This window comes from Zootoca vivipara, chromosome 6 (assembly GCF_963506605.1).
Source record: "Zootoca vivipara chromosome 6, rZooViv1.1, whole genome shotgun sequence".
Taxonomy (NCBI): Eukaryota; Metazoa; Chordata; class Lepidosauria; order Squamata; family Lacertidae; genus Zootoca; species Zootoca vivipara.
This window is the reverse complement of record NC_083281.1, coordinates 40070395-40097498: the sequence shown is the minus strand read 5'-3', so window position 1 is coordinate 40097498 and position 27104 is coordinate 40070395. Positions and strand designations below refer to the sequence as shown.

General features: G+C 45.6%; 1 protein-coding gene across 1 annotated transcript in view; it reads right to left on the bottom strand.

The window, feature by feature from the left end:
* The window catches only part of CSMD2 (CUB and Sushi multiple domains 2), a 495411-nt gene that overhangs the window by 117147 nt on the left and 351160 nt on the right, over window positions 1-27104 (bottom strand). Inside the window, exons 18-25 of the mRNA XM_035120356.2 lie at window positions 25346-25534; window positions 24216-24332; window positions 14492-14707; window positions 13876-14064; window positions 9168-9337; window positions 7410-7566; window positions 5836-6027; window positions 2793-2919 (exon numbers count right to left, since the gene is read on the bottom strand). Coding sequence (XP_034976247.2) covers window positions 2793-2919; window positions 5836-6027; window positions 7410-7566; window positions 9168-9337; window positions 13876-14064; window positions 14492-14707; window positions 24216-24332; window positions 25346-25534 — 1357 coding nt within the window. The remainder of the gene's footprint in view (window positions 1-2792; window positions 2920-5835; window positions 6028-7409; window positions 7567-9167; window positions 9338-13875; window positions 14065-14491; window positions 14708-24215; window positions 24333-25345; window positions 25535-27104) is intronic.

Genomic DNA, 27104 nt, shown 5'->3' with positions numbered 1-27104 from the left:
AGAAAGCAGAAAAGAACAGGGAGAAAAGGAGATGCCTTTTCCAAATGTCTCTGCGCACTTCAAGCCAAGTTTAACTTCCACTTCTGTTTTCTTTATTATTGGCGTTCTTTTCCACCCTGTTAGGCGGCGGCCGCAGCGGCACGACGCTTTCAATATTTTAATTCCATCTTCGAGATAATGGGTACTGTGGCAATGCATTATACATGTCAGACAACTGCATGGTTATTAACTGACTGCTTTTTCAGGTGGCCCAAACCTCTCTGACTTTTTATTGAATATGCTTGTTATATTTGTATTTTTGCCAACGTTTGTACTCGAGATGCAACAAAACGTTGAGGAAAAGCTGTGAAGGAAGATGCGAGGCTTTGAAGAAGGTCCCATCACTATTGTTTGGCATTCCTCTGAAACATCTTAAAAGCAAGAACCCTATCCTTCCTCCCGCTGAGGGAACTTACAAGAATATGAATGGCAGGTGGGATGGGATTATGCAGCAGAGCCCACTTGATGAGACCCTCCTCTGAAACCAGATGCACACAGATCTATGGGTGAGGCAAGAGATCCAGGGACTGAAAATTATAGGCTGATTGCTTTGATTAACGTAGGTGTAAAATACTAGCAGTGATTGTGGTTAATAGTAATGTTACAGTAGTATATTGGGATCAGGGTTTTTTATTCAGCATAGACAGGGAGCTGATCATTTTCATCACCCAAAGGGTGCACAGAGCTGCTTAACCCCATTTGAAACCCCTGCTGTTCATTTGTTGAAGCTCCCCCCCCTCCTTCCCCTTTCTGGTCCCAAGGAGGTGACCCCATGGCAAAGCAGCACCACGGAGAGCTCCCAATAGGGCAACTACACCTGTGGAGGGCTGGACGTGAAGTGAGGTCTTTTGAATTTAGGTCTCCAGTAAACTCTAAAAGGGCCATCCCTCTGGCCTGAAGACAAGCACTTCTCCACATGCCCCCACATCTGGTGCACTCCCATGTGCTGTTGGTCTAGCAAAGTGAGAGCAATGTGAGAGACCCTCAGTTCCTCTGGTCCAGGGAAAGGTGCCTGTGAGGGTTTGGGCTCTATGGGCCCTTCCACTGTGGCACCCTGGTTTAGTGTCATGACACACACACCCTGCCCCCACCAGCTAGGTTCTAATATTAGAAGTAAGCCTACCTGTCAACTCTCAGACTAAAAAATCTGGGATCAGCAGCGGCGCGGCACTGGAAGTTGCTTCTACGCATGTCCAGACATGTGTAGAAGTGACTTCCAGTGCTGCCGCTGCCCGATTTCCGGTGCCCAGACATGGGCAGAGTGGCACCAGAAGTCGCTTCTACGCATGTCTGGACATGCATAGAAGTGACTTCCGGTGCCGCTCTGCCCGATTTTTGAAAATCCAGGGGAATTACGGGATATTTCGCCATTTGGGACAACAGCAGGAAACAGCATTAAAAACGGGGGTTTCCCGCACAAAAAAACAGGAGACTTGGCAGGTATGGAAATAAGTGTAGACTGGGGAAAAGTTGCGTGGAAGGGGAGAAACTGCAGAGGAAATGAGGCGAGTGCAGACAAGAAAGGATTCAGCATTCTTTGCTCAAACCTCTTTTTGGTATTTTGAATTCCTGTTTGGGGCACTCAAAGACTTCCTTTTGCCAGTAGCGCCTAGGCCAGAATCACAATTTAGAGTCTGTTCAGCCTCTGGCCTGCAGACACTGCAGTTGGGAACATAGATCTTTCTAGAAGTAATCCTTGCTATGAACTCTGCAGAATATATAAAACTGATTGGTGCCTGGATGGAAGGACTCTTTTCAGAGTAGACGTACCGAAATTAATGACTATGACTTAGGTCTATTAATTTCAGTGGGTTCTCTCTGAATAAAACTTAGTTGAATGCCACCCATCATGATAACCAGTTTTTTTGCGGGGTTGGGAATCTGGTACCTTTTTCTTTTCTTTCCCCAGTCCCTATTACAACAACAGGCACATAGATGAAACTAACCTCAAAAGAATCAATAAGTATGGCATTAACTCTCTGCCTCTATGATTAAAGCTAGCCCACCCGCCACTGATTAATCAACTAGATTTTCTAGAAACAAAATAGTTGATTAATTTACTGATTATGAAGCTTGAGGTCCTATTTTTTAACCTTCTGCCTATGCAAAATAGTAAACATTGCAAAATAAATTATGTAAAGTAAGAGAAATCATGCAAATATTGTCAATTTGCATAATTCACACACATTGCACAACCTAGCCACTCTTGCCAGAGATTTTGGGTTATTTTGGCACAGGCTTTTTCATCTATTTATTTATGTTTAATTGCAGAGCACAAACAGGTCTACACAGGGGCACCTGTTCCCTGCATATAGCATGATGTGATTTAGATGACGAGGGGACATGGGGAGTTGAGTGGGTTGCCCTATCTCACATCATGAGCCTGTTCTAGAGAAGTGGGAATCTAGTCTATTCCAGCTCTAATAAATAAAAGCCATGTTCCTGAATCGAGCTAAAGATCCATCTAGTCCAGCATCCTATTCTCACAGTGGCCAACCAGATGCCCATGGGATGCCCAAAAGCAGCACAACCCTCTCCCTGTTTATGATGCCCAGCAACTGGTATTCAAAGGCATGACACCTCCAACAGGGGAGTAAGAACATAGCCACTGTGGCTGGTAGCCACTGATTGTCTCCTTCTCCTCCATGTATACATCTAATCCTCTTTTAAAGCCACCCTTTGATGGTGGTCATCAATGCCTTTTATGGGAGCAGAATTCGGTGTGAAGAAGCGCTTTTCTTCCATGAACTCACCCTATTGTGCAACCAGCTTCTGCTTCAATAGTCCAGATACAGTTGAGGTTGTGGTCATAGGGTGTTGGGTAGCCTGGAGACAGGATCCTTCCCGAAGGCTCATCTTTGATACTGCCCCCACACTCCGCTGAAAAATACCAACACGCCATTTAGCAAAGGGGTTCCATTGCTGCTCTGCATGCCAGTTGCTTAGTAGTATTTGGCAGCTTTCTCCCCTGTATAACCCTTTGAGTTCAAGAGGCAAGAAATCATAGTAACTGCATATAGTACGCAGGCAAAAATACAAGGGAGGTGATAACAGAGAACAGGGGCGCCAACTATAGGGGGGAGAAGGGGCTTCAGCCCCCTCAATATTTGTGGGTAGAGGGCTGAGCCCCCCATATTGAAGGGGCCACCATCCTCTGCCCCCACTTCATGTGGAGGGTGAAGATCGCCTTCTGTGCATTCCATCCACCACTGGGCAAGCGCTTGCATGCTGGGCGAGGGCGGGACGCACAAAGGGGTGCATGATATTGTGTGCATGATGTCACGTCACCGGGCCCCTGAATGTGTGTGTGGGGGGGGGAGGCAAGTCGGCACCCCACTAGACAAGCATGTAAAAGAGAGATTCCACAAGGTATGTGAATATTTCTAATTCACGAGCATTTTGCCCATCTTCAACCATAGGTCTGTTCCATCCCATTTCCACAAAAATTGGCATTTATAAATTTGCTCTAAGCAACAGGCCAGCCTTCACCAACCTGATGTCCTACAGATGTTTCGGACTACAATTCCCATCCCTTGCTGCGCTGGTTGAAGCTGATGGGAGTTGCAGTTTGAAACATCTAGATGGCATCAGATTTCCAAAGACTTCAGTAGTAACTGTACAGGGGACAATGATAAGGAAGGCAAGCCTCACATTTGCCTTCCTCTCTACTCTTGAGATTGGCAGGTTTTTCAGCATGGGTGGTTCTTGACTTGTCTTGGGTGTCTGGGCATGCTCTGTAGGTGATCCTGCCTGGAATTGATGCTATGATCAAAGAAGGTTCAGTCTTCCCCCCCCCCTCCTGATTTATGAAACTGGCCATATGTTCTAATGCAGCCCATTGGGGGAGGGCCATAGCTCATCTGCCTTGCACCCAAAAGGTCCAAGGTTCCATCCCCAGCATATCCAGCATTATTGGTGAGAGACTCCTGCCCAAAACCTTGGCTAGCCTCTACCAGTCAGTGTGGACAATGTTACAATGGGTAGACTAATGGTCTGACTCCACATAAGGCAGCTTCCTATGCTCCTGTCGGAATTGGAGCTACCGTGAAAGTTCATAACCAAAGGTTTGGATAGAGAACAGCATCTTAGTAAGAGGGGCAAAAGGTTTCACAAAAGTCCCCCAAATGCCTACCTCTTTCATGCAAGCTCAGGGTGTCTTCTCCGTGATGCAGCAGCATCCATTTATCCCCCACCCCCTGTCAAACAGGTCTCTCTTTTTTTAGCAACAAGTTATATTCTCACATAGCCTGTCGGCTTCAAACGTTATGAGGCCACTGAAGGCAAATTAAGCTAATTCAAATTCGGAGCGAGGACAACCTTCTAAAGAGAAGGGCTGCAGCTTAGTGGCAGAGCACATGCTTTGCATCTAAAAGTTCTGAGATTCAGTCCTGAGTGTCCCCAGCTAGTGCTGGGGAAGATTCCTGCTTGAAACCCTTGTGAGCTACTGCTAATCATTGTTCACAGTACAGAACTAGATAGGCAAGTGGTCTGATGGCAGAAGGCAGATTTCTACGTAGCCTTTATTTATTTATCTTTTAAAAAACAAAACAAAACCACCCTCTCAAACTATGAATTATCTTTTGTCTTCCATTGAACCAGTTAGGCAAATCTGAAGCACAAGGTGATTGCAGCACTTGTCCCAAGGGAAGGAAGGACTGAGCTAGTCCTTCCTTCCCTTGCATGTCAGATACCATGGTGGATGGAGACTGAAGCTGCACTTTTGTCCAATTTTTAATCTGCTCACCAATACAAAAAATCACTTGAGAAAGTTTATGCAAAAAGTGGCCCTCTGTGGCTCACAATGGAAACCTTCCAAAGGGGGTTGGACTAGATGACCCTTGTGGTTCCTTCCAAAGCTACAGTTCTATGATTCTATGAAGAAACAACCCCCAAACTGTTAACAGCTAGGTCCAATGAACAAGCTAGTGTCCTCTAAACAGATGAAGAAATAAACTTCATTCAAATTCAGCAATGATACTGCTAATCAACACGTACACAAATGAATGGACACTAATTCCTCTCCTGTGTGGCTGGAAACCAAAAGGACAGATTTTCTTATGTGGACAGATGTAGCCAAACTATTAAAACAAGATATTGAAACAAGTGGAGGGCTTGATTTATATCCTCATTGTATACTCAAGGAGACAAACAGCCCCGCTCCTATTGATTGGCTAGTTAACCTGAAGGTTATTGGAAAATGGCTGGTGCAAAACCTGAAATGGAAACAGCAGCAATTAAAGCTACTGCCAGCATTTAAAACTGAACTGGATGAAGCACAAGTGAGTAAATCTTCCGGAACAGCCCTTCCATTGATTGGTTCCCACTATTAGAGCTGGTGCTCAGCTCCTATTGCGCTTGGCTCATTCAGAGCTGATTTCAGACTGAGCATCAGAGCAGCACTCACATCCAGACTTAGAAATGTTGTTCTGCAGTTCAAGCTCCACAAATTCAGCAGAGTGAGCTGAAGAAGGTGCTATCAGGAGGCCCTACTCTGATAACCATGCAAAAACATGTGAACCTGAGAGACCCTGACACTCAGGATGGGCCATCTGTAGAACTATTTTGTACTGGGCAAGTCATTGTTCTAAATGTGGGGCAAATCAGCTTCGTGTCCTCCAGATGTTTTGAAGTACAACTCCAATGGTCAGGGATTCTGAGAGCTGTAGTCTAAAACATCACTGGCTACCCTTGTTCTGAATTCAGCAGCCCTAAATGGCACCAACCACCACTGTCAAAATCACCCAACTCCTCAGATAACGGCCCCACGACAATCATGCTAAAAGGGAAGAGTCATACCTACGCAGATGGGGAGTGGCTGATCCCAGGCTCGCCGCTCCCCAGTCAAGCAAGCCAGCACCCGGCTCCCTCGCAGCGTGTAGCCGGGGTCGCAGTTAAAAGAGACTGAGCTGCCCGCAAAGTGCCCCTCATCGTGGACTTTGTAGCCAAACTGCGGGATGCCGGGGTCCTCACACTTGATCAGCTCAAAACCTCAAAGCAGAAGAGAGAAGAAACTTGTTACTTTGGAGATCTTGCCTGGCCCAATCCATGCCACTGCAACAGCAGAACCTGCTCACAACTTCCACTTCCACTGGCAGATGAGGCCTTGTTGGTGGAACTATCACCAGGGCCCTGCCCAATTGGCACTGACCTGTGACATGGCCTTTTCAGCAGTGGTTCCACATTTGCAGAATGCTCTCCATAGTAAAGAGCATCTCTCTCCATCACTATTTAATTTTAAGAGGAATTTGACAGCATTCCTGTTTACCCAGGGATTTGGTGGGCTCCTTTGGGAGAAAGTGTTAGGTGTAAATTGAATTAATAATAAATAAATAATCTGAGTGCTCCCAGGATCTCAGCCCAATAACATTGCCAGGACTGAACCACTGAAGGCCTATGGTAATGATAACTAACAAGCAAAAGGAATAACTATAGTTGGGCTTCGTCTGTCTCAAGAGACAACAGAGGACACCTTTGGGAATGAAGTCCAACCACTGTGTTAGCAGCACCAAAGTAACCTCCCCAGGGAACATTCCTGGGCAGTGTGTATGGGAGTCCTGGGCTGCCCAGACAACAAGACCCCTCTCTCAGTTTCACTGAGGTGGCCCAAAGGAAAATAAAGCACTGGTGATCCGCCACATCACACAACCTTGCTCTTTGCTGAAGGCCCCAAAATAGTGATGGGCAACTGGCAGCCCTTGAGCTGAATGTGACCTACAACCTCTCAAATGCAGCCTTCTGGTTCCTCACAGCTGCTTTCAGGAGAAAGGAAAAACTGCTCTCAAAGCACAGGCTGCATTGCCCACTAAACCCCACATTTTTCAGCTCCAAGTGCAATGCTGCTTCACTGATCGGCAGCCTCAACCATGTCAGCTCTGCCTATCAAGTTGTCCTGTGCTTAAGGCAGGATACAGGCAAAAGAGTTTATTAACCAGAGTGTAATAACCAGCTTCTTCCCAGGGGGAAGAGCCCCATTCCTATTTGTTAGCTAACGCAAGCAAGGCTGAAGCCGAGGAGGGCAAGGGAAATAACTATGGCCAGAAGTTTTGTTGCTATTCATACCAGGTGTTTAATAATCCCAAAATGTGCTTGGAATCACATATTGAGAGAAAGCACTACAAAATAACACCAGGGGGGGGGATTTATGGGAACTAGGAGTTCTGCTCAGAAGCTGGAACATCGGGCTGCTAGTTGAATGTACCTAGTGGGCAGCCCCCCACACCTGTCAAAATGTCCTACAAGGTTTAGGGAACAAGACATGCGGTCCACTGGCTGGAAACAATCTCCTGCCTCTGCAAGAAACGTAGGAGTCCCACAGGATGATGACCCAGCTTTTATGCCTTGTGTCACAGCAAGGTTTTCTTTGGACTTACTAGAAAACTGCAGTTCGAATCCTTGACTTGTGCTGTTGCCATCGGAGATGAATTCGAGCCACATGGAACTGGATGTGCTGTTGACACTAAGGCCCAACATCTCTGTCCGGCTGAAGGTGCCCAGGAGGCGGGCAGAGTTGTTGTTGCCATCATAGATCTGGAAAAGGGGAAAAGAACTGCAACTGAGGATGGGCTCCTTCCCACAATTCTGCCCACCCCCAGCATTTGAATCGTCTTGATCAAATGCCTTCTTCTGGATAATAATTCTGCTCATTTTCTGCTTTTCTTACCTATAAACACTGATGGCATTATATCACTTAGAGTTGAGTGAATGCCCTTCCCCAATTTCTCAGTCCCATTAATTGTGAAATGGGAGATTTTTTTGGTGGTTTTCAGGGGTTGTTGGAGGAGAAGTGAGATTTCCCAGAGGTTTTCAAAATTCTGCTAAGCTGTGTCTAGTGCAGATTTCCCACAATGCCCCACTCTTTTTGTGGGAAATTAGTTGCCACCATGGGGGGCGGAAATGACACCCCTCATCACGCAATTAATGAGATTTTAATGGATTAATCAGATTATTTGTTAAATTGGCATAAATTTGCATATGATTGAGGAAATAAATATATCTCACAGGAATCACAATATTAAAAGTGGCATTCTTTCTGGGATAAGGGTGAAATGAGAATCTGCTGCAGCTTATATTATTATTTATTGAATTCATATTCTGTCCTTCCAGGTCAGCAAACATGTCAGTACTAAAACAGCACAATTAAATGCATGTATAAAATGTTCGCATAGAAAGGGTGTTGCCTGATTAACTGGGAGGGGGGCAGGTTTTCAGTCAAATAAAATGTTTCATCCAATCAATCAAACTGATTGTTGTTGTTTAGTCATTTAGTCATGTCCGAGTCTTCGTGACCCCATGGACCATAGCAATCAAACTGATAAATCAATGAAAAGCTGCAGTGAGTGGCCCAGAAGTGTATTAGACACTGTTCACTGGAACTCCCCTGGTGGCTACATTATTTTTCTGTTGGAGGGTTTTGCTTGGTCTTTTAAGAAACAGAAAGGGAGAGTCAGAAGAGGAGAAAGAAGACAGGAAGAGAATGAGAGGGGAGGAGAAAGATGGACACGTAAGGTGGAAACTAAGGAAAAAGAGTGCCTGGGGCCTCAGGTCGTGTTAAAGGTGCTCTGTATTTCCCTGTGTGGTTAAACCACCTCATAATAAGCCACCCCTGCCCTACTCTTCACCTCAAATCCAAGGAAAGTGTTGTATATTGTGAGTCAGGATGTACTGAAGTTGATTTAGCTCTTTGGCATTAAACTGGAACAAATAGCAATACAAAGAAAACTCGCTTTCCCAGATGAAAGAGGCAGGGCAAATGGAGGTAAAGACGGTCCATAGTACTAAGCACTTTATAAAAAAATATGAAATAAAATAAAATGATAGATGGATAGCACTTTGGGACAAAAGACAGAAACCCAAAGCCCAGTCACCAACAACAGCCCACCAGTCCCTTAAAGAGGCAGATATGCTTTCCTGAGAACTTTTCATTGAAACATCAACCACCATTTTGAAGATGTTTTCTCTGGCAAAAAGTTTGAGAAAATCTAGGCTGTCAACATTTGGGAAGCAACTGTACTCTGACAGCTGGTTCCTGCTTGGCAGGGTTGCAAATTCTGCTCAGGATTAATCCATTTGGAGATGAGTGGATTTTCCTCATTGTAAGCCTTTCATCTGCCCACCAGATTAGCCATTACCTTCAAGACATCCTGGGCCTCCAGGCTGAAAGTCCTGGCTTTGAGTTGAATTCCTTTCCCTGGCTGTGTCTGGATGGAGTAGATACATTCATGGTTGTTGTTGTAGTTCAGAGGGTAGTTTGGGGACAGCAGGACGCCTTGAGTGCCAGTTACAGAGGAGCCGCATTCAGCTACAGAGAGACGCAGAGTGGTTGGGTTTAAATATTTCTGGAACAGGCCACTAGTGTAAAGCGCGAGTGCACACAACGTTGGTATGTTCCCTATCTGGGTTGGGGTGTGCACAAATTCTCCCATCTACACACATACATAGAATTCTAGATCCAACACAAAGCACATGCTAAAACTCCCATGAACCACAGAAAAGAAAGTACAGAGCTGTGGGCAGCAGTGCCATTGGGGCAGGGCTTTGGAGAAGAAGTTCAGGATCCCACCCACAGCAGGGTAAGCAGGGAGGGTGTTTCCTCCATTCCCAAGAGGACTGGCTTACGATATTTTGAAGTAAGCAAGGACACATTCAGGCACTTCCCTGAGCATGAAAACCCAGTGGAAGAGGTGCACATGCGAACCCTGCAGGGGGCTCTTTTGTTTACTTGAACTATCTGTGCAAAGGATACTGATAAAGCACAGTCTCTGCTCATGCGAAGCTTTCCACTTGAGCTCAGGCAAATGTGAGTAAAAAACAAAAACCCCAACCCTGCAGACTTCATTCAACATGAGGAGGTTGGGAACTCAGAAAGGAGACTGATGCACACAGGGATCTGGTGTGCCCCCCACCCACAAACACAGCATTTGCATGTTTCAGAACTGGCCTCTACAGGGAAGTTCCAGTAACACCATTTCACCCCTTCCAGCCATGACAAACACATTGAGGAACTCAGAACTCAAAGTTATAACGCTCTGCCCAGCAGAGGGATTGGAAACAACCTCACCTTGACTGAAATATCCAACCAGCCATAGCCCCCAGCTCCAGTAAAAGCAAAGCCAACCTCAAGATCCCCTTGCGAACAGCCAAGGTGACCAGGGAAGGCAACAGAAAGACAGTGGTCCTGAGAGTTCCCCACAGTTTCACCACTGGTAGCATATGAAGACACCTTCTTCTGCCAGGTCAGACTATGCGACTCAGAATTGTTACCTCTGATTGGCATTGACATTCCAAGGCCTCATGAAGAGTTGTGTTGATGGGAACTGTAGTTCAAAATGCTTGGAGAGCACCAGGTTGTGGAAGGCATATCAAAGTGGGACTAGAGATCTGCATTTGTCACTTGCTGCAGGCAAAGCATTTCATTGCCCATTTCAATGTGCTGCCCTGTGTAAGTTTCCTACACTCACCCAATGTTACAGCCAACCCAGGGATTGCTAGCATCTGGTGTAACACAACCTTTTAAGAAGTGCAATTAGCACATGTGTCTTTATGGAACTCATTAGGCTCCTGATTATTGAGAGTGGCAAAATTACCGAGGGAGCACTTCAGCATATTTAATTCAGGAAAATGGATCTTCAGCAAAAGAAAACCTCCAGGTCCTGAACAGACTTGTGTTCTGAGGTTTCGCAGTCCACAAATATGTACACACATATTTTCCAGTGCTCACAGTAAATGTTTTGGCATGTCTACAGGGGTCTCAGTCTCCTAATTGATCTACCTATACCTAGTAGACCTGGTATTGATTCACCACTGCATTCATCATCATAATCGCCATCATCATTCTCTGGTTGATGATATGAGTCAAGGTCTTCAGGGGAAACAGAGCGCCTGAGGTGGGACTAGGACCCCTGCATGAAGGTCACACTCTAGGATGCCTCCTAGAAGTGGAGGAGTGGGGGCAGCAAATAGAGATTGTTGGTGAAGAACACCTGGAGACTGGAGAGGTAGTCAAGGGGGAAATTACTTCCTTAGCTAGATCTACTAATACAGCCTCCTTGAGAAGGTGCAGTATATCTGCAGGAAATTCTGGAATTAACAATGCTGTCTTCTGAAGTAGAGGCTGCTTTTGGACAGTTGAGTAATGAGGATGAAACACCGAATTCATGCTAGAGCTGCATGAACACCTTAGCTATGAGAGAGGTTTCCAGGGGATGAGGAAATTCCTCTAAATTCAGCTGAGGAAGATCTTCCCTGTGAGATATTGAATTGCTGAACTGCTTGCTCTCCTTCACCAGGGAGATATTCTGTTGTCCTCCTCTCCCTGTGTAGTGAGTGCTCCTCAACCAAAGCAAGGGCAGAGCCTCCTCCTGCTGACCTTCCATTGTAACAGCCCACCTGAACTGGCTCTGAGATGCAGGAGATGTTGGCCAACTGGAAAGATCTGCCATAACTGAGTTGAAAATGGCAAGTGCTGCCATTGAATGTGGGGTGGCTGGTGTGGAGGCAAGAGGCAAAACTTGAGTAGAAGCAGAACTAGCTATAATAATGTCTACTGCCTTTACAGGCTGCAATTTTGCTGCTGCAATTCCCTGAGGGGGATGGGGAGTGTGGATCCCCCCCCCCCGTCTTCCTATTTAAGTACAGGCAAAGAAGCCCTTTGAACAAGTCAATAGTTTGCCGATCCTTAACACACACAAAAAAAATTGTGGGAAAACTGTCTAACCTCCCACTGAGAGCTAAATACTAGCAGTTTGAAAAGGCTTAGCTGTACTGAGCAAAAGGATGGCCGGGGGGGGGGGGGATCCAGAGGCTATTGTGGCTGAACTCAGAGTCTAAAGAAGTTGCAGATAGATAAGGAAACCAACAATTGAATAGGCCTCAATAAATGAGCAGGAAAACACCAGAGCAGGGGAAGGAGAAGAACTGGAGACAAGGCTAAACACAGAAATAAATTAAACAACAGGTAGAAGGAACAAGGAAGTACCCAGCCAAAAAGGAGAATACACCAGGAGTCTCAGAAAAAAATGTCCACATTCTGCAAGGCAAAGTAATAATAATAATAATAAAAACCTGAAGAAGGAAGGAGTGGGAAAGAGCTAAAATGGCAGCTTCCTGTTTGGATTATTTATTTTATATTTTGCAAGCTTGCAATGTTGCCTGTTGACTGCCGGGTGATGCCAAACCTAAATCCCAATCTGGTGGCAGTTTTTATGGGGGTCTCAGAAAAAATGATGAATAGTTTACAAATAAGTCAGAATATTAAACCATGCTTTGAATATGGTAATATCCTTCCTAGTTTTAGTTACAGGTAGGTAGCCGTGTTGGTCTGAGTCAAAGCAAAATAGAAAAAAAATCCTTCAGTAGCACCTTAAAGACCAACTAAGTTTTTATTTTGGTATGAGCTTTCGTGTGCATGCACACTTCTTCAGATACGCTAGTTTGTAAGCCAGGGTTGGGAGACCTTAGATTTAGGGGCCAAAAGCAGCCCTCCAGGCTTCTCACGCCTAGCCCTCAGAACTCTCTTCAGACTATGCCTCTCCCTGGCCTTGCTTTGCACCTTCCCCTCAAGTGTTTTTGCCTTATTGGATCCTGTTTTCGACCTGTGACACTTGCTTGGGTGGAGGGTGGGTGGCGTGTGTGTGTGTGTGTGTGTGTGTGTGTAAACCTCTGACTCAAGTGTGGCTGGATTGTAGCCTCCTGTAGAAAGTAACCCACAAATTTTGCTCCACTCATTTTGGCCTCTAGCCTTGCCCATCTCTGATCCTGCCCACCACAGGTTTGTGGTGCCCAGAGAGTTGATTATTAGATAACGAAGGCATTCAGCTGGAAAAAAAAGAGCTCTCTCTATTGTAGACCATTAACCATAGTTTTTAGGTTTGCACAGAACAGGCAGCTCTGATAAAGCTCTGGCTTGTTCACCTGCTTCCATAATGGAAGGAACGAAGCTTCTAGAAAGGGGCTTGGACCAGGTGCACACCATGTTCTGGATTATTAAGTCAGGATTTGATTGCAAGAATTCACTGAGGTTTTGCCACCGTGGTTTGAGCTACCTATGCTTTCCAAGCACTTATTTCACCTGCCTATGCTTAGGAGGAATGTCAGTGTAGATGAAAAGCTGTTCTAATGTTTTAACAGCATGTGATGACCCAGCTTTCTCCAGGTCTTTGCTTTCCATAGATTCATAGAATTGTAGAAGGGACCCTGAGGGTCATCTAGTCCAATCCTTTCCAATGCAGGAATCTCAGCTAAAGCATACAACCCAGATGGGCATACAACCTCTGCTTAAAACATTTGATGGAAAAGATACCACCTTACAAGGGAGTCCATTCCACTTTCTTATAGCTCTTGCTGTCAGAAAGTTCTTCCTAATGTTTAGTTGGAATCTCCTTTCTTGTAACTTGAAGCCATTGGTTTGGATTCTACTCTTCAGGGCAGGAGAAAACAAGCTTGCTCCATCTTCCATGTGACAACCCTTGAGATATTTGAAGATGGCTATCATACCCCATCTCAGACTCCTCTTTTCCAGGCTAAGCATACCCAACTCCCTTAACCATTCCTCATAAAGCTTGGTTTCCAGACCCTTGGTCACCTTGGTCACCTTGGTCACATTCCTCTACACATGTTCCAGCTCCCTGTTGTCAGAGAAACTCCACATGTGGGTGGCACAACAGAATTCAAGACAGATCCTCCTGTCTTTCACTTGCTTTGCCCCGCCTTGTCCCTCCAACGTTTCCTGCTTGTTGGCACTGAGAAAGCCCACAACCCCACAGAGGACTAGCTATTTGCCCGTGAAACATTATGACATGGTAGATTGCCCAAGCAAAATTAAAGCACGTGACCACCTACCAACACACCTTGGCAGAGGCGAACTCCACACACGCCGTCTACCGCCCAGGCAGGTAATGCGCGAGATGCCCTCCAGCCGGTACCCAGGGAAGCAGGAGAAGGTCAAGACATCCCCCACACCAAACTGAAGGCCCTTGCGGATGCTGTAGACTGGCACTTCTGGCTCGTCACAAGGCTCTAGGTCATATTCTGACAGACAGACAGACAAAAAGCAGGCATGACATTACTGAGCAAGCCTAGAGTTTTTCTTCTCCCAGGCTTCAAGGGCAGCCCCATGTAGAGCACATTGCTTTATTCTCCATAAGGATCCAGCAATGCCCATTCCCACAAGGCTCTTCCTGCTTCCTGACCTCTTAACACCTTCATGTCACCTCAGAGCTGCAGGGGCAACAAATGTTCCTTTGAAAGATTAGTTGTCTGATTTTTGGTGACTGGAGGCATTTTGGACACCAAAAAATAAAGTTGCATAGATTGTGTGGTTGAGGAGGAAGCACAAAAGGTCATGTGTGTGTGTGTGTGTGTGTGTGTGTGTCAGACAGCCACATCAAAAGATTTAAGAAGGTGGATAAATGCTGTAGGTTAGCTACCCTTGTTTTAAAGGAAAAACAGTGCCTACCTGAAAAGGTGATGTTGAAGCCCTCGTAAGAAATGGAGAAGTCCGAAATGAAGCGGATTTGAGCGGAGAAGTTCCCGAAGAGGCCAGCGCTGAAAGGAGCAGGCAGGTGGGAGCCAGTGAGCTGTTTCAGTGGCTGGCTGAAGCTGCCATTCTCTGTGATCAGCAGGTAGTCGTGGCCACTCTCCAAGTGGAAGGTGTGGAAGGTGAAGAAGACACCTGTGGAGCGACACAAATGCAGGGAGGCACCCCAGCTCAAAGATACGTGTCAAGAAACATGGTTGAGCAGCAGCAGCAGCATCAGCATCAGAATTCACCATCCACTGAGCCACTGAGTTCCATGGTACACAGCATTTTTCAAAGAACCATCTTTTCACTCCGAAAAGACGACAGCCAAGGCAAGTTTGCTTTTCTATTTTACTGCTTTGCATATTTTATACTTATTATGGAATAGGACTAGGAACTGGCCTCAAACACTGGAAACCTAAATGGGATACTAAAGCAGCTGCAGGTTGGAGCTACTGATTTGATTGGAGCAGCGTAATAATATCAAAAAATGGGGACCAGTTTGTTCCTTATTAGGTCCCTTTTTCACTTTTTGCTTTCAGTCATATGGATTAGATTCCTGACTTCTAAACAAACAGCAAACAATAAAACTGAGACACTTTATATTACATCATGTGGAATCTGCACTCCTTTTCTACTCTCATGTATGGAATCACAGCGCACACAGAGCCCTGAACCCGGCTGCAGCTACGCTTTGTCTGGGGTAGCATTTGCATATGGGTAAAAGCCTTACGGCTTGAGAGGACGTACAGTGGAGAGGTGCTACTGCACTGGGCCCAGAGTCAGAAGATAGCTCAGGCTCTGAGATTTCATTCTCACTTCTTTCCTAAAAAGGTCTTTAAAAAAAAAAAGAGCAAGTCTCTAGGCCTTACCCGGGAAGTCCAATCTCTAGAGTTCAGACTCCCTGACTCCTTTTTTGAAGGCTATATTTTGGTCTTCCTTGATGCATGTGTCACTCTAAGACTTTTCTCCAGAAGTGGACATCAGAAAAGAGCTCACCTGGCTCCCTGTGAAGGGACTCCACAGACAGAAGCCGTGTTTTTATCTTCCCCGTGGAGAATGCAAAAGGTAGCAGCACAGACAGGAGCACATGCTCTTTGCAACTGAGGTTCAATTCTACTCAAAAAGCATTATTTTGTTCTGAGTGTGCAAACATTTTTTTTAAAAAAAAAACATTCTAATGCAAATAAAGCCCACCATTAGCCCCACAAAATTGTCCAGTGTTGCTGGTGGAGGGCTGAGAGAGAGAAAAAACCCCTGCAGTATAGTTCAGTGTTTCTATCTGGTCTCATGTCATATTGGGGTTTTTTTTGGGGGGGGGCGGTGTTGAGGCAGCTGGGGAGATATTAAGCAGATTATAGCAGCAATGTGGGAGGAGTGATTTACTGCTTTCCCACCCCTGGGGAAAAACAAGGGGCTCCTTGGGGGTGGATTGGGGCTGCTTGTATAAATGCCTAAGTGAATATGCCCATTTCAAAGGCTTGGATTTTATTTATTTTTTTGCTAGGAAAAAAAAAGCAAAGCAAAGGGAAGGGAAGGGAAGGGTGGCTGTTTGACCCATGCTCATAACATTGCTGTAATTACGCATTATAAATAAATAACCACTACAAATGCTCTTAGGATACACTGTTTGCTTTTTAACAATTTATGCTTCAATTTATCCAAGCGCAGCCATCTGAACCTTGGTTGCTGTATATCTTAAATCTCTTTTGACATATACGCCTGCCACCTTTGAATATGGCAAATGCCATGCCTGGCCTTGTGCCTTTAATAGCTGTGTGTCAGGCAGAAATTCAACAGACGAAGCCTTTTTTTCTTTTTAGTATGGAGGTACAGTTATGGGGAAAAGCTTCACCTCCTGAAATTCAGTATGCCAGACATGTTATTTGCATGTAGTTGCTGATATATTTTGGGGCCTTCCAGCCATCTATGAAAAAGGGTACAAATCACACAGCATATGAAAATGCTATGCAAATTTGCATCCTCTTTTGCCAATGGCGTTTGGGGGTGGGAATTGCATTCAGTGTATTGGATCTTTTAAAAAAATCCTCTTGACATCTCTAGTAGTGATGACTTCTTTCTGGGTAAATATGTCCTGGATCAGGCAGTGTGCTTCTCTTTGGGATCAAAGGCTGCTGGAAGAAATGCTCTATGAAGTTGCCAGTGCATCATCATGGCAACTGAGGTGTGTGATAGAAATGTAATCAGTAATACTTCACAACTGCTTTACCTACATTATATCACTCCTTCTTACTACAAGCATGCAGTTGGGAGGCTCAGGGAGAGATTGTGGCTTGCCTAAGGCCCTGAGTGAGTTTAGGGTCATATCAACATTTCAACTAGGGATGTCCTGACCTGATTTGCAGTTTATTCCCTTAAACACCAGTTCATCACAGATCAAAGCATGCTGAAAAGGGCATTCTGGTCACACACCAGGGCTGTGGAGTTGGCTGACACACTTAGCAGCTTGTCATTAAGTGATATACAGGGAAGTAAAAACTGAATACTGTAAGGTACATCATTCTGAAGATACACTGTGGTGAAGGGTGGAGACAAAAGCACTCTGCACATGACCCAAGGCATTCCCTTCTTTATTTTCTTATATTTCACATGTTCAGAGAGCGACCATTGGCATTAAAAACAGGTCCAACATTCCTTGCTGAAACTGAGCTTGGCTTTTTATTCTTAGCAAAACCGGGTCCTGCCAAACAAATTGGTTGAGCTGGATTCTGAGCTATCTAATCTCTTACAAATATACTGGGATTTCTTTCTTTCTTTCTGATGCATTTTAATGTCTTAAAAATAGATTTATTTTTAAACTGTAATTTTACAGCTCATTAGTCCATAATGCAGATAAGTTCTCTTGGCCACACAGAAAAGAGATTAAAAGCACAGAGAATCACAGCTGGGAGGCGAACATGGGGGAAAGTCTTATCTCTATGGTGCTAAAACATGAGTGAAACCTTGGACTGAGCCAAAGCCACTCACGGTTGGTACAAAAAACTGTGCCAAATACATCTCTCTCTCTCCTCCCCGCCAACACTCCTTAAGAATTATCCATCTGCGTACTGAGATTGTCAGTTGTTGTCGGTGCCCTCCTTGATACCATGTAGAAATATCTGATTGGTTGTGCAGTACAGCAACATCCTCATATTCACTATGTATCTGACTGGCTTGGATCACCCGCATGACTGCTCTAGGAAGCATTGCTCTTACTCACATTGCCCGCATTTGCCCTCACTGACAACATTGTGCAGCAGGATCTGATAGACTAGGGAGTGCTATGATAGTACCTCAGCCACTACAAAATATGTGACTTGCGATGGGGAAAGGGAGAGAAGCAGCAGTTGTGGGTGGAGGCTACCAGTGCTGAAGCAGAAGCTTGTGAAAGAAAGAATGGCTGGCTTCACACAACAAGTAAGCCAAGTTATGGCTTACCAGGGCAGTATAAAAACGTAGGCTCTGGGAAAGGAGCTTGCAAATACTTTGCACCTCCCTGGTCTTTCTCTCTCTCTTTTCACTTCCATACCACACTGTGCTAAGCCAATATTAGCATGCTATCCAAACTAGAACTTGTGGTTCAGCTCTCTCTTCATTAACAACGAGGTGTAGCCAATGGCATAGTGGTATTCAGTGGCATATTGCCTCTGATTCTGGAGGTAATATATAGCCATGAGGACTAGCAACCTTTGATGAATAATTGTTGTCCTGCCTGAGCCCTACAAGAATATTCTCCCAGCACTCCTTTGCAAGAACTGCATGCCAAGGGTCGATTTCACCCACCATTCCAACTGCTGCCAGCCAGGTGGTCTTAGGAAGCTCACAAAGTATAAAAGCAATAGCCTTCCCTTGTCACTTCTCTTATGTTACCTGGTATTTAAAGGTATGAAAATGGAAGCTCCATGAATTAATTGCTAATAGATCAATGCATTAATTTTTCTGATCCTTAAAAAAAAAAGCCACTTGAGTGAGAGCCATGACCCCTATTTTAGGGTAATACTACTTAATTACCTGCTCCCACTGATTCACCTTGCCAATCAATTTGGAGAACTGCTTTCTGGTGAAGCGGGGTGCCAAGTATCTGAATCACCTAGGCCCGGCTAATCATGTGGCTTCTTCCTGTCTGATATTAATGACGCATTCAGCTTTGAAACTGCCATCATGCCCAGCCCCAGATATACATAATGAACTAAAAGCACACCTGGAAGAGGAGCCCTTGTGGCAGTGCCATCAGCTTGCTATGTTATCCTCCACTAACAGAAGACTCCAGTTCAGAAGTCTTAGTGAAACCACATTCTCCTCTGCTCCATTAAAGTCAAGGACTATTAAAGGAAACTGGCCCTTGCAAATGAAGAGGCAGATGAGCTAGTAACTTAGACAGAGCTGCAACTCCTGTTGAAAGCTCCGTTTTGAGGATGATCCCTGCTGAAGCAACCTCATGAAACCTCCAGCCAGAGCCCTGCATGGAGCTGTCCAGGGTACTACATGGCCTTGCCTCCGTATTGCTGAGGGCATTACTCAAAGCAGAACACTACCTAAGGGTGAAGATTCATTGCCTGGGGATAAAAAACTGATTATTATCATATTGGGTTGAAACCAACAGTGTTCTGTCTTTCAACAGCGGCTCCCTATGAAGGGCTGCAATCCTTCTTAGGGGTTAATCAGTGCCTGGGGACCGTTGTGATCAAAAAAACATTCAGCAGTAGCAAGGAGCTAACTGTAAAGCAACCATGTATAGGAAGAAAAGCTGGCAGCCTCAAAGCTTTGATAGCACAGGATTTAAAAGGCTAGCAACTTAATTCCAATGGATAACAAAAAGCACTGTGCTTAGCTTTAGGTTGGTAAGAAGGAGAGTTTGCTTTCTTAGTTTTCAAAGGCAGCCATGGCTACATTTGCAAGGTTGGATCAGAGACGTCAAGATCCTTGATATGCAAATGGGCATGATTCTGCTGTACCTCCCGGAGACCATGAGACATCAAACCTCTCTGACAGTCTGTGCAAGTCAAGCTGGGTGGGGGGTGGGGAGACGCGGAGACAGAAAGACTAAGCAAGCATCAAACACAGAGGGGAAAAGGAGAATACCTGCCTCTTTGTCAAGAACTGGGCAGTGGAAGCCTGTGGAGGTTGGTGCACAGCTTCCCTGTATGGTGAGCAGGCAGGATTGCAGTTTTTAATATCTCCCTAGTAGGTAAAGCGTTTCCAGGTACTAGAATGAGTCTATCCATCCAGATTGGCTAGTGTATCTCTGGTCCCCTTTAAGGCTCTGAGAATCCGCCTGAAGGCTAAAGGCGCCCCCCCCCGCACTAATTCCTTCTCACTGCATCGTTTGTCAAAATCATGTTATTTTCTCAGGAAAACAAGCACACCTAGATAGGCAGGTATTGTTATTTCTGAAAACTCAATAAACACTTCTTTGAAAAGTAATCGGCAGCAACACACACTATTGAAAACAGAAGAAAGAGTGTCATGAAGGCCCACCAGCTGCAACTGCATGGAAGCCTTAGCAAGTGCATCCGTGTGAACAGAGGCCTCATACCTACAGACACCTGCACTGCATGTAGAACCACTAGAGGGAGGGAGGCATTTACATTTACAGCATGGGAGGAGAGACTACATATCCCACCCCGCTTCCCATCCATCCCCTTTGTGTCTTGGGTGAATTGATGAGTAGAATGCTTGAATAAGAACTGAATGTCTCAAAAACTGGAAGAGAAAAGCAGAAAAAGTCCCTTGCAAATAGCAGGATTTCTCCCACATCTGGGATCATGTTTCATCAACTAATAAACACACCAGATACAAAGTCAAGGGTTGTGGCAGAGCAAGGAAGCGTCCCTTGCTGTTCTTGGCTGGGGTGACACCCTGGCTGGAGGACAGGTCCATGGAGCTTTCAGTCGATCAGCAGAGGAGAGGAGGGATGGAGTGTATTGGACTAAATGTTGATTAAGTTTTCTGGTGAAACAACAGGCCAATGAACAGATCCTCATGTCAACCGCCCAGCAAATGGAGCTGTGGGGAAAACTCAAAACACTGAAATTACTTCTGCAACTGGGTGAAACACTGACCAGTATTATTACATTGGGAGTGGGGAAATTGTTCTGATTGTTTCAAAAAAACAGCAACATTGCACTTTATTTTGCCCTCTTCATGGGTGAGGTCCAAGTTAATTGCCCACATTTTCTCTCTCCTGCCCCCCCCCCCCAAGGGCCTGGCTCTCCTCAACAAGAGGGACTAATAAAACCTTCCTTTTCAGGCTGTGACATTGCCTGAGCAGCAACCATCATTGCTGGCCTCTTGCTATTGGATTCTGCTTTGCCTCTTGACACCCATCTCTGACCTTGGTGCAAACTCCTGGCTCCTACTCAATGGCTGCCTGCAGCTCAGCTCTGACAGATTGTCTGACAGTGCAAAGCTTCAGGACTAGCTGGCCTGATATGAATAATTCCAGAAGACTGGCTTTCTCCCATGGGCCTGTCAACAGAGCAGGACCTTCTGATTGCTGCACTTCATGGTACGATCTGCTCTGCCCCAACAATGGGATTCAGGCAGGGATGGGGAACCCATCAGGCTATAACTCTCATCATCTAAGACCACTGGCCATTCTGCCTGTGGCTCATGGGAATAGGAAGCCAACAACAGTTTGAGAGTCACAGGTTCCACACCCCTGGATTAAAGTGAGCTGCCCCTTCCCAATTCTGATGCGCCTTTATACTCCTTAGCACAGACTCATGCACTGGAAGGTACCAAAATGCCATTTAATCCATAAAGACACATGATTCAACAGGGGCCAGTAAAATGCATTAGGCACTCATAAGCATAGCATGAAGGCAAGCAATTCTGCCTCTGCTGGTTGCCTCCTGCACCTGATATCTGTATGCACAATGTTCCTGTTCACAGAGCATCCCTGTACATTCAGTTTACCATGGCTTATGGCTGCTGATAGACCAATCTTTAAAACACTCCAAAAACTTATCATGTAGCACAGGGGTGGAGAAACATAGGAATGGTGGCTGAATGAAGCCCTGTAGGGGTCTCTCTCTCTCGCTCTGGAATATCCACAGTCCACAAGTCCTCCTTAGACCTGTTTCACATCCTCCTTGAGTGCATTTCTCTGATTTGAATGTGTACTTTAACTCTGATAATCTCTAATGCTTTTTTAAAAAGTACATTCTACATTCGTTGCTCCACCCACATTTGCCTTTGGCTCCACCTACCACTAGCAAAAGGCCTCCCAAAAGTTGACAAACAGGTGATGTGGCCATCAAGCTGCAGGTTTCCCACCCCTAATTTAGCACAGTTTTTTGTGACTGTGGCTTTTTCTCCAGTTACTTTCATATTATAAGAAGAAAGGCTCATTACTCATCCTGGGCTTCAGATAGGACTCAGACATGGGTAGCCCAGTTGAGTAAGTGCTCGTCCACACTTCTGCTTGTCCTGTGCCTAGACAGCAGGGGTCTGAGTGATTTCCCACTTGACCTGTGCTTTCTAGGCACAGAACTGAAAGGTTTTGTTTTGGCCCTGCCATCTGCTTTCCCCTGGAAAACCTGCTCTATAGTGCTAAATTGGAACAAACAGCAATCTGCAGAAAACCTGACTGCCCTTTGTTCCAATTCAGTGCTAAAGATCGGTTTTCCCCAGGGGAAAGCAGTGGGGCAAACAGGGGTGTGGATAAGGCTGAAGTCAGCACTAAAGATAGCAGCACTGGATTTAATTCTGATAGTGAGCTTGAACCCGACAGACAGAAGCCCCTGGAGCACAAGACCTTTGAACAAGGACACCCCAGAAACTGCCTGAGCCAAACTCTCCCACGGAATGAGAGCCTTCCCTGCTAGGTATGTCATGGGCTCCAATTCATGCTCTTCAATGCAGGTAGTGCTCCAGGTGGGGGCAGGTGGATAGGTGAAAGAGTACTTGGATTCAGGATCAAGGACTGGCCCTTAAAGGTCCTCCTCTCCCAAGTCAGGGATGGAGTTGGGGCCGTGGAAAGCTGGTTTGGGTCAGTTTTGAGCTCAGATGTTGTTGGAACAAGTGATCAGCACTCTGCTGGCCTGTCCAAGGTCCTGAAAACTCTGTATCTGACTGCCTTCAATATTTATTCTGTGTTTGTGCTCCTGGATTTGAGTAACAGACTGGACTCTTGCCTGCACTGCAAGTTCCCGCCCCCTTCATGAGCTTCTGATCCCATCTGCCTCCCAAGGGCTTTGGAATGGTCCTTGGGACATGACATGACAGCTTACACCAACCATATCGGCTCCACTCTTCATAATTCACTCAGTCTCTGGCCCCCTAAGGCTGATACAAAAGGCCCCACAGCCTTTCCCAAAATGAACAATTTCAAGCAAAGGTGTCCTGGGATCCACATCACATGGCCCCCACACGGCTTGCAGACGCTGCTCACGTAGGGTGGTCGGAAGCCGCTCTTTGATCTTCAGGAAAACAAGGAGCTGCACGAATTACATCTTACGGGAGAGTGTCAGGCTCTGTGTGCTGCACGTTAAGCATAGCGGTAGGATAATGGGAGGCCTCTCATCAGAAGAGAGAATCCAGGGCTGAGTGGATTAATGAAGAGTGGATTGCTCCTGCTCTGTGGGGTACCTTGCACAGTGTGCGACGCCTGCACTAATGCGTTGTGCTTTTCAGTGACTGGTTTATCTGCCTTAATACAATTGGCATCACAGAACTGATTGATAGCGGCTCCCATTGTGCTGGTATCTAGCAGAACTCGAAGAGCAGAGCCGCTGAATGCAGCTCAAAATTAAAGTGCACTTATGTGCCTGATTTCCTCTCTCTTTTCCCTTTTAAAAACCTGGCTGTTTGTAGCAGCATTTCTTCAAGTCCCAACTTTGTCCCAAACCAGCATGAATTAGCAGAGGAACCAGAAAATCCAATGCAGCTGGGGAACTTCATTGGGGGCAGGGTGTGCTAGTGTGGCCTGCAGCAGATTAATACCACAGCCAGAGGGGTACGGGGCAAAGGGTGTGGCAGAGGTGACTTAGCCCAGGACTGCATCCCATCACCGGGGAAAGATGGTTAGAAGGAAAGCAGTGAGGAGGTCAGGAAAACAGTGTTGGAAGATTGCAAAAACAAAAAAGGCAGGAAATGCCTGCCTATCTATTGCAGTTCCACATTCCATTCTACTTCAGCACAGTGAAAAACTGAGGAATTAGGAAATAGGGGAGAGTTTGGTTCTTGATTGAGGGGCATGCCACAAAAGACAGGGAGCAGGTACAGAGCACCTTGCTTCATGCTGTCTTTGAGTACATCCTTTCATTTTCTCCTAAAACAAGGGAAACTACTACCGGTATCCTTTCAATTTTATCAGTCATAGAGGTACTATCAGTGTTACCATATTTATAATTGCTACAGTGCATTTCGAAGCCAATACATTATCTGACAACTATTACAACAGCATTGTGGGATTAGTATTTCCATACTGCAGACGTAGGCAGTAGGCTGCGCTGGGACTTGAACCACAGAGGGGTGTACCTTTTGCACTATGTTACTCCAGAGTAAGTTTTTAGTCCTTCCACTTCATGGTAACTTCAGAAAATGTGATGGAGGGACACCTCCCTGCTCCGAGGAGCAGCTGGAGACCCACAAATCTAGATCTTTTCTTTCCACCCCCCATGGGACAAAGGGGGGGGGAGCATGCCACATGAGTTACCTTTGCCATGAGAAGCTTCTATAACCCAAGTGCAGTTCAAATTGTTGGGGTAGAAATCCGGGAAGCCTGGAGAAAGCACAGTGCCACTGGAACCACGGATGTAGCCTCCACAGAGAGCTGTGATCAAGCAAGAGAAGAAGAGGAGACATTGAAAGTCAGAGCTCTCAGAGGTGGGGAGGGAATAGCAGTTGCTTAGCAAAGACCCAAGCACCTTCCCAGCTGCTGCCTGGTTTTCAGCCTTGCTTGGGCTAGGCAGCCTGATGCTATTGGACAGCCTTTATGACACTTTAGCAGTCCTGAAGGGATGCCCCCACCACCACGACATTGCTGACTAGAGGACAACAAGGGGTAAGGAGTACAGTGACGGCACCTGCTTGAACTGTTTCACTGACTGAAGTCGTTGTGTGGGCAGATGTGGGGTAAGGCGATCTCATAGGTGGCCCTACGCTGCCCTGTTTTCCCATCCTCTCTCAGTTAATTTTGGTTTACTTCCGCCTTACTTTCATGGGGTTTTTAAAGTGTCCACTCACCCCAATTTTCTACTCATATCAGGCAGGCACCTTCTCTGCACTCTTTTCAGCACTGACTAAAAACATTTTTTGTTTGTTTACACACATCTACCCAGGTATGCAGAATGCTGGCTGGTGTTTTAATCTGGTTTTTTTTTAGCTCATCATTTAATTTAATAATTTTTCAATGTTTTGAAACCTGTTCTTAACTGCTTCTACTGATCATTTTGTTGTTTTGTTCTGGCACCTTCTGTGACACAAGTGCTTCTGGTTTAGTATGTATAATCCATGTCTGGGCCTGACGGCAATACTCTGTTCCACTCTGAACCCTGGTCTCATCCCCTGAAGAAGAGGAATCTGTCAAGCAGAGTCCGGATACTTGAATTAGATAATCCTAATTCCCTAAAGTTTACATGAATAAGAATTGGTTATGGTAACAAGCAGAATAAAGAAAACAGCAAAAGAGAAGAGAAACATAGCAGCTATATTGGAAACAAGGCTATGAGCCATTTTGCTTCATGATAATCAGGAGAGAAGGATGGATGGGACCAATGGCCTAGCTCTCTGTTGTTATTATTCTTCAAGCCCAAACTTTTCAGCTTTTCAAAGCTCAGCTCTTACCCTCGCAACTAGGAAGAGGCCTGCTCCACTGAAAATTAGGTTCGCACTCCAAAGCTTCATTGTCACTCAAAGTGTAGCCTGCGTCACAGCTGAAGGTCACCAGGGCCCCCACATAGAAATCATCCCCATGTCGTTGCCCACTGACAGGAATCCCTGGGTCCAGGCAGTGGTCTGATTGGAGTTTTACCGCTGCAAAGAACAGAGAGGGAGAGGTTTGACTGATAGTCCTGGGCACGTATTTGGCCATTGAAAGCATTAAACACTACATTTATACTTATTTATTTGCAGATATATACTTCACAACCAAAAGATACTAGAGTAGTAACAAAATAAGATGATCACATTGTCTTAAATTTACTTGCTTATCACACTGACCCAGCTTCGAGGTATTTGGAGCAGGGGTGGGGAGAGAATCACACCTCAGAGATAGTCATAACTCTGGACTATAAGCAGGGATGGCCCACCCTGTTTCACCACCTGAAGCAGAATAGGAATTGCTGCCTCCTGGGCCGCCCTGCTGCACCCCAATTCCACAGTACTTGGTGGGAACCTGAGCCCTCCTCAAAGTACGACTGTTCTCTTGGCTTCTCCGTCTGAGGGTAGGGAAGAGGAGCAGAAATGCTACATGCTGGGACCCCCCCCTCTAGTTGGTGGAAGTGCTGGGGTGGGTTGCCTCTTGCACCTCCGCCACCTGAGGTGGGAGCTTACACCCTGTGTCATGGGTGGGCCGGCTCTGTCAATAGGTAATGATTTTAGGACTCTGTCTTGGGCTGCAATCCTCTGTACATTTACTTGGGATTAAATCACATTGAACTCAACTGATTTACTTTTGAGAAAATATGCATCACGCTGGGCTGCCAGCTGGTCATTCAGGCGACAGGGTGCACTTTGGATATGAGGTTGCTTTCATTCTGATCTGGTAATGTAACAGGAAATGGGGGGAAAGGCCTGAAACTATGCAAGGGAAACAAAATGCAAATTGGGGTGGGAGCAGTGATCAATTACATATCATTGCATAGCGTTTAAGGGCTGAAAACAACAATAATTGTGAATTATGATTAGCTGCAATTCCTGCATTGCAGGGGGGTTGACCTAAAAGACTCTTGGGGTCCCTACCAGTTTTAAAACTCTATGGTCATATTTGTTGGGTTGTTTTCTGCTCCAGAAGCAAACATTGGAAATTTCATTCTTTCATTTCTGTTTCTGCCAAAATTCTCCAACATCTTTAGATATAGATTGATATATAAAGCTATCCTGCCATTTCATTTCAAGATTCTGCAAAATGTTTCTCTTGTGTGTGTGTGGGGGGGGGAGTGTTGAAACTTAAATCAAAGAGGGGAGCCGGCGAGTGAGAGATGGATCGTTCCTGATGTAAATTTGAGCAGGACATATTATTTTTGTAAGACATCCTCAAAATAATATAGACTGAATCTGGTTTGGTATCAGTTTTCCCCAGCCTCACAAGATATTATGAAGTACAGCTTCCCATCATTCCAGCTGACATGGCCAATGGTCAGGGATGAAGGAAATTGCAGTATAATAATAATAATAATAATAATAACAACAACGGAGGGTATCTGGCTAGGGAAGACTGATCTAGAAAACTATGAGAAAGGATGATAACATCACCACCACTGACTGGACCCAAGAGGCCAAGAATCTACAAAATATTTCCTGGAAGCCTCCATCACACTCTCATTTCTATTCAGCACTAAGTCCCCACCCTGCACCAAGCTTCATTTCTGAGCCCCCCATATAC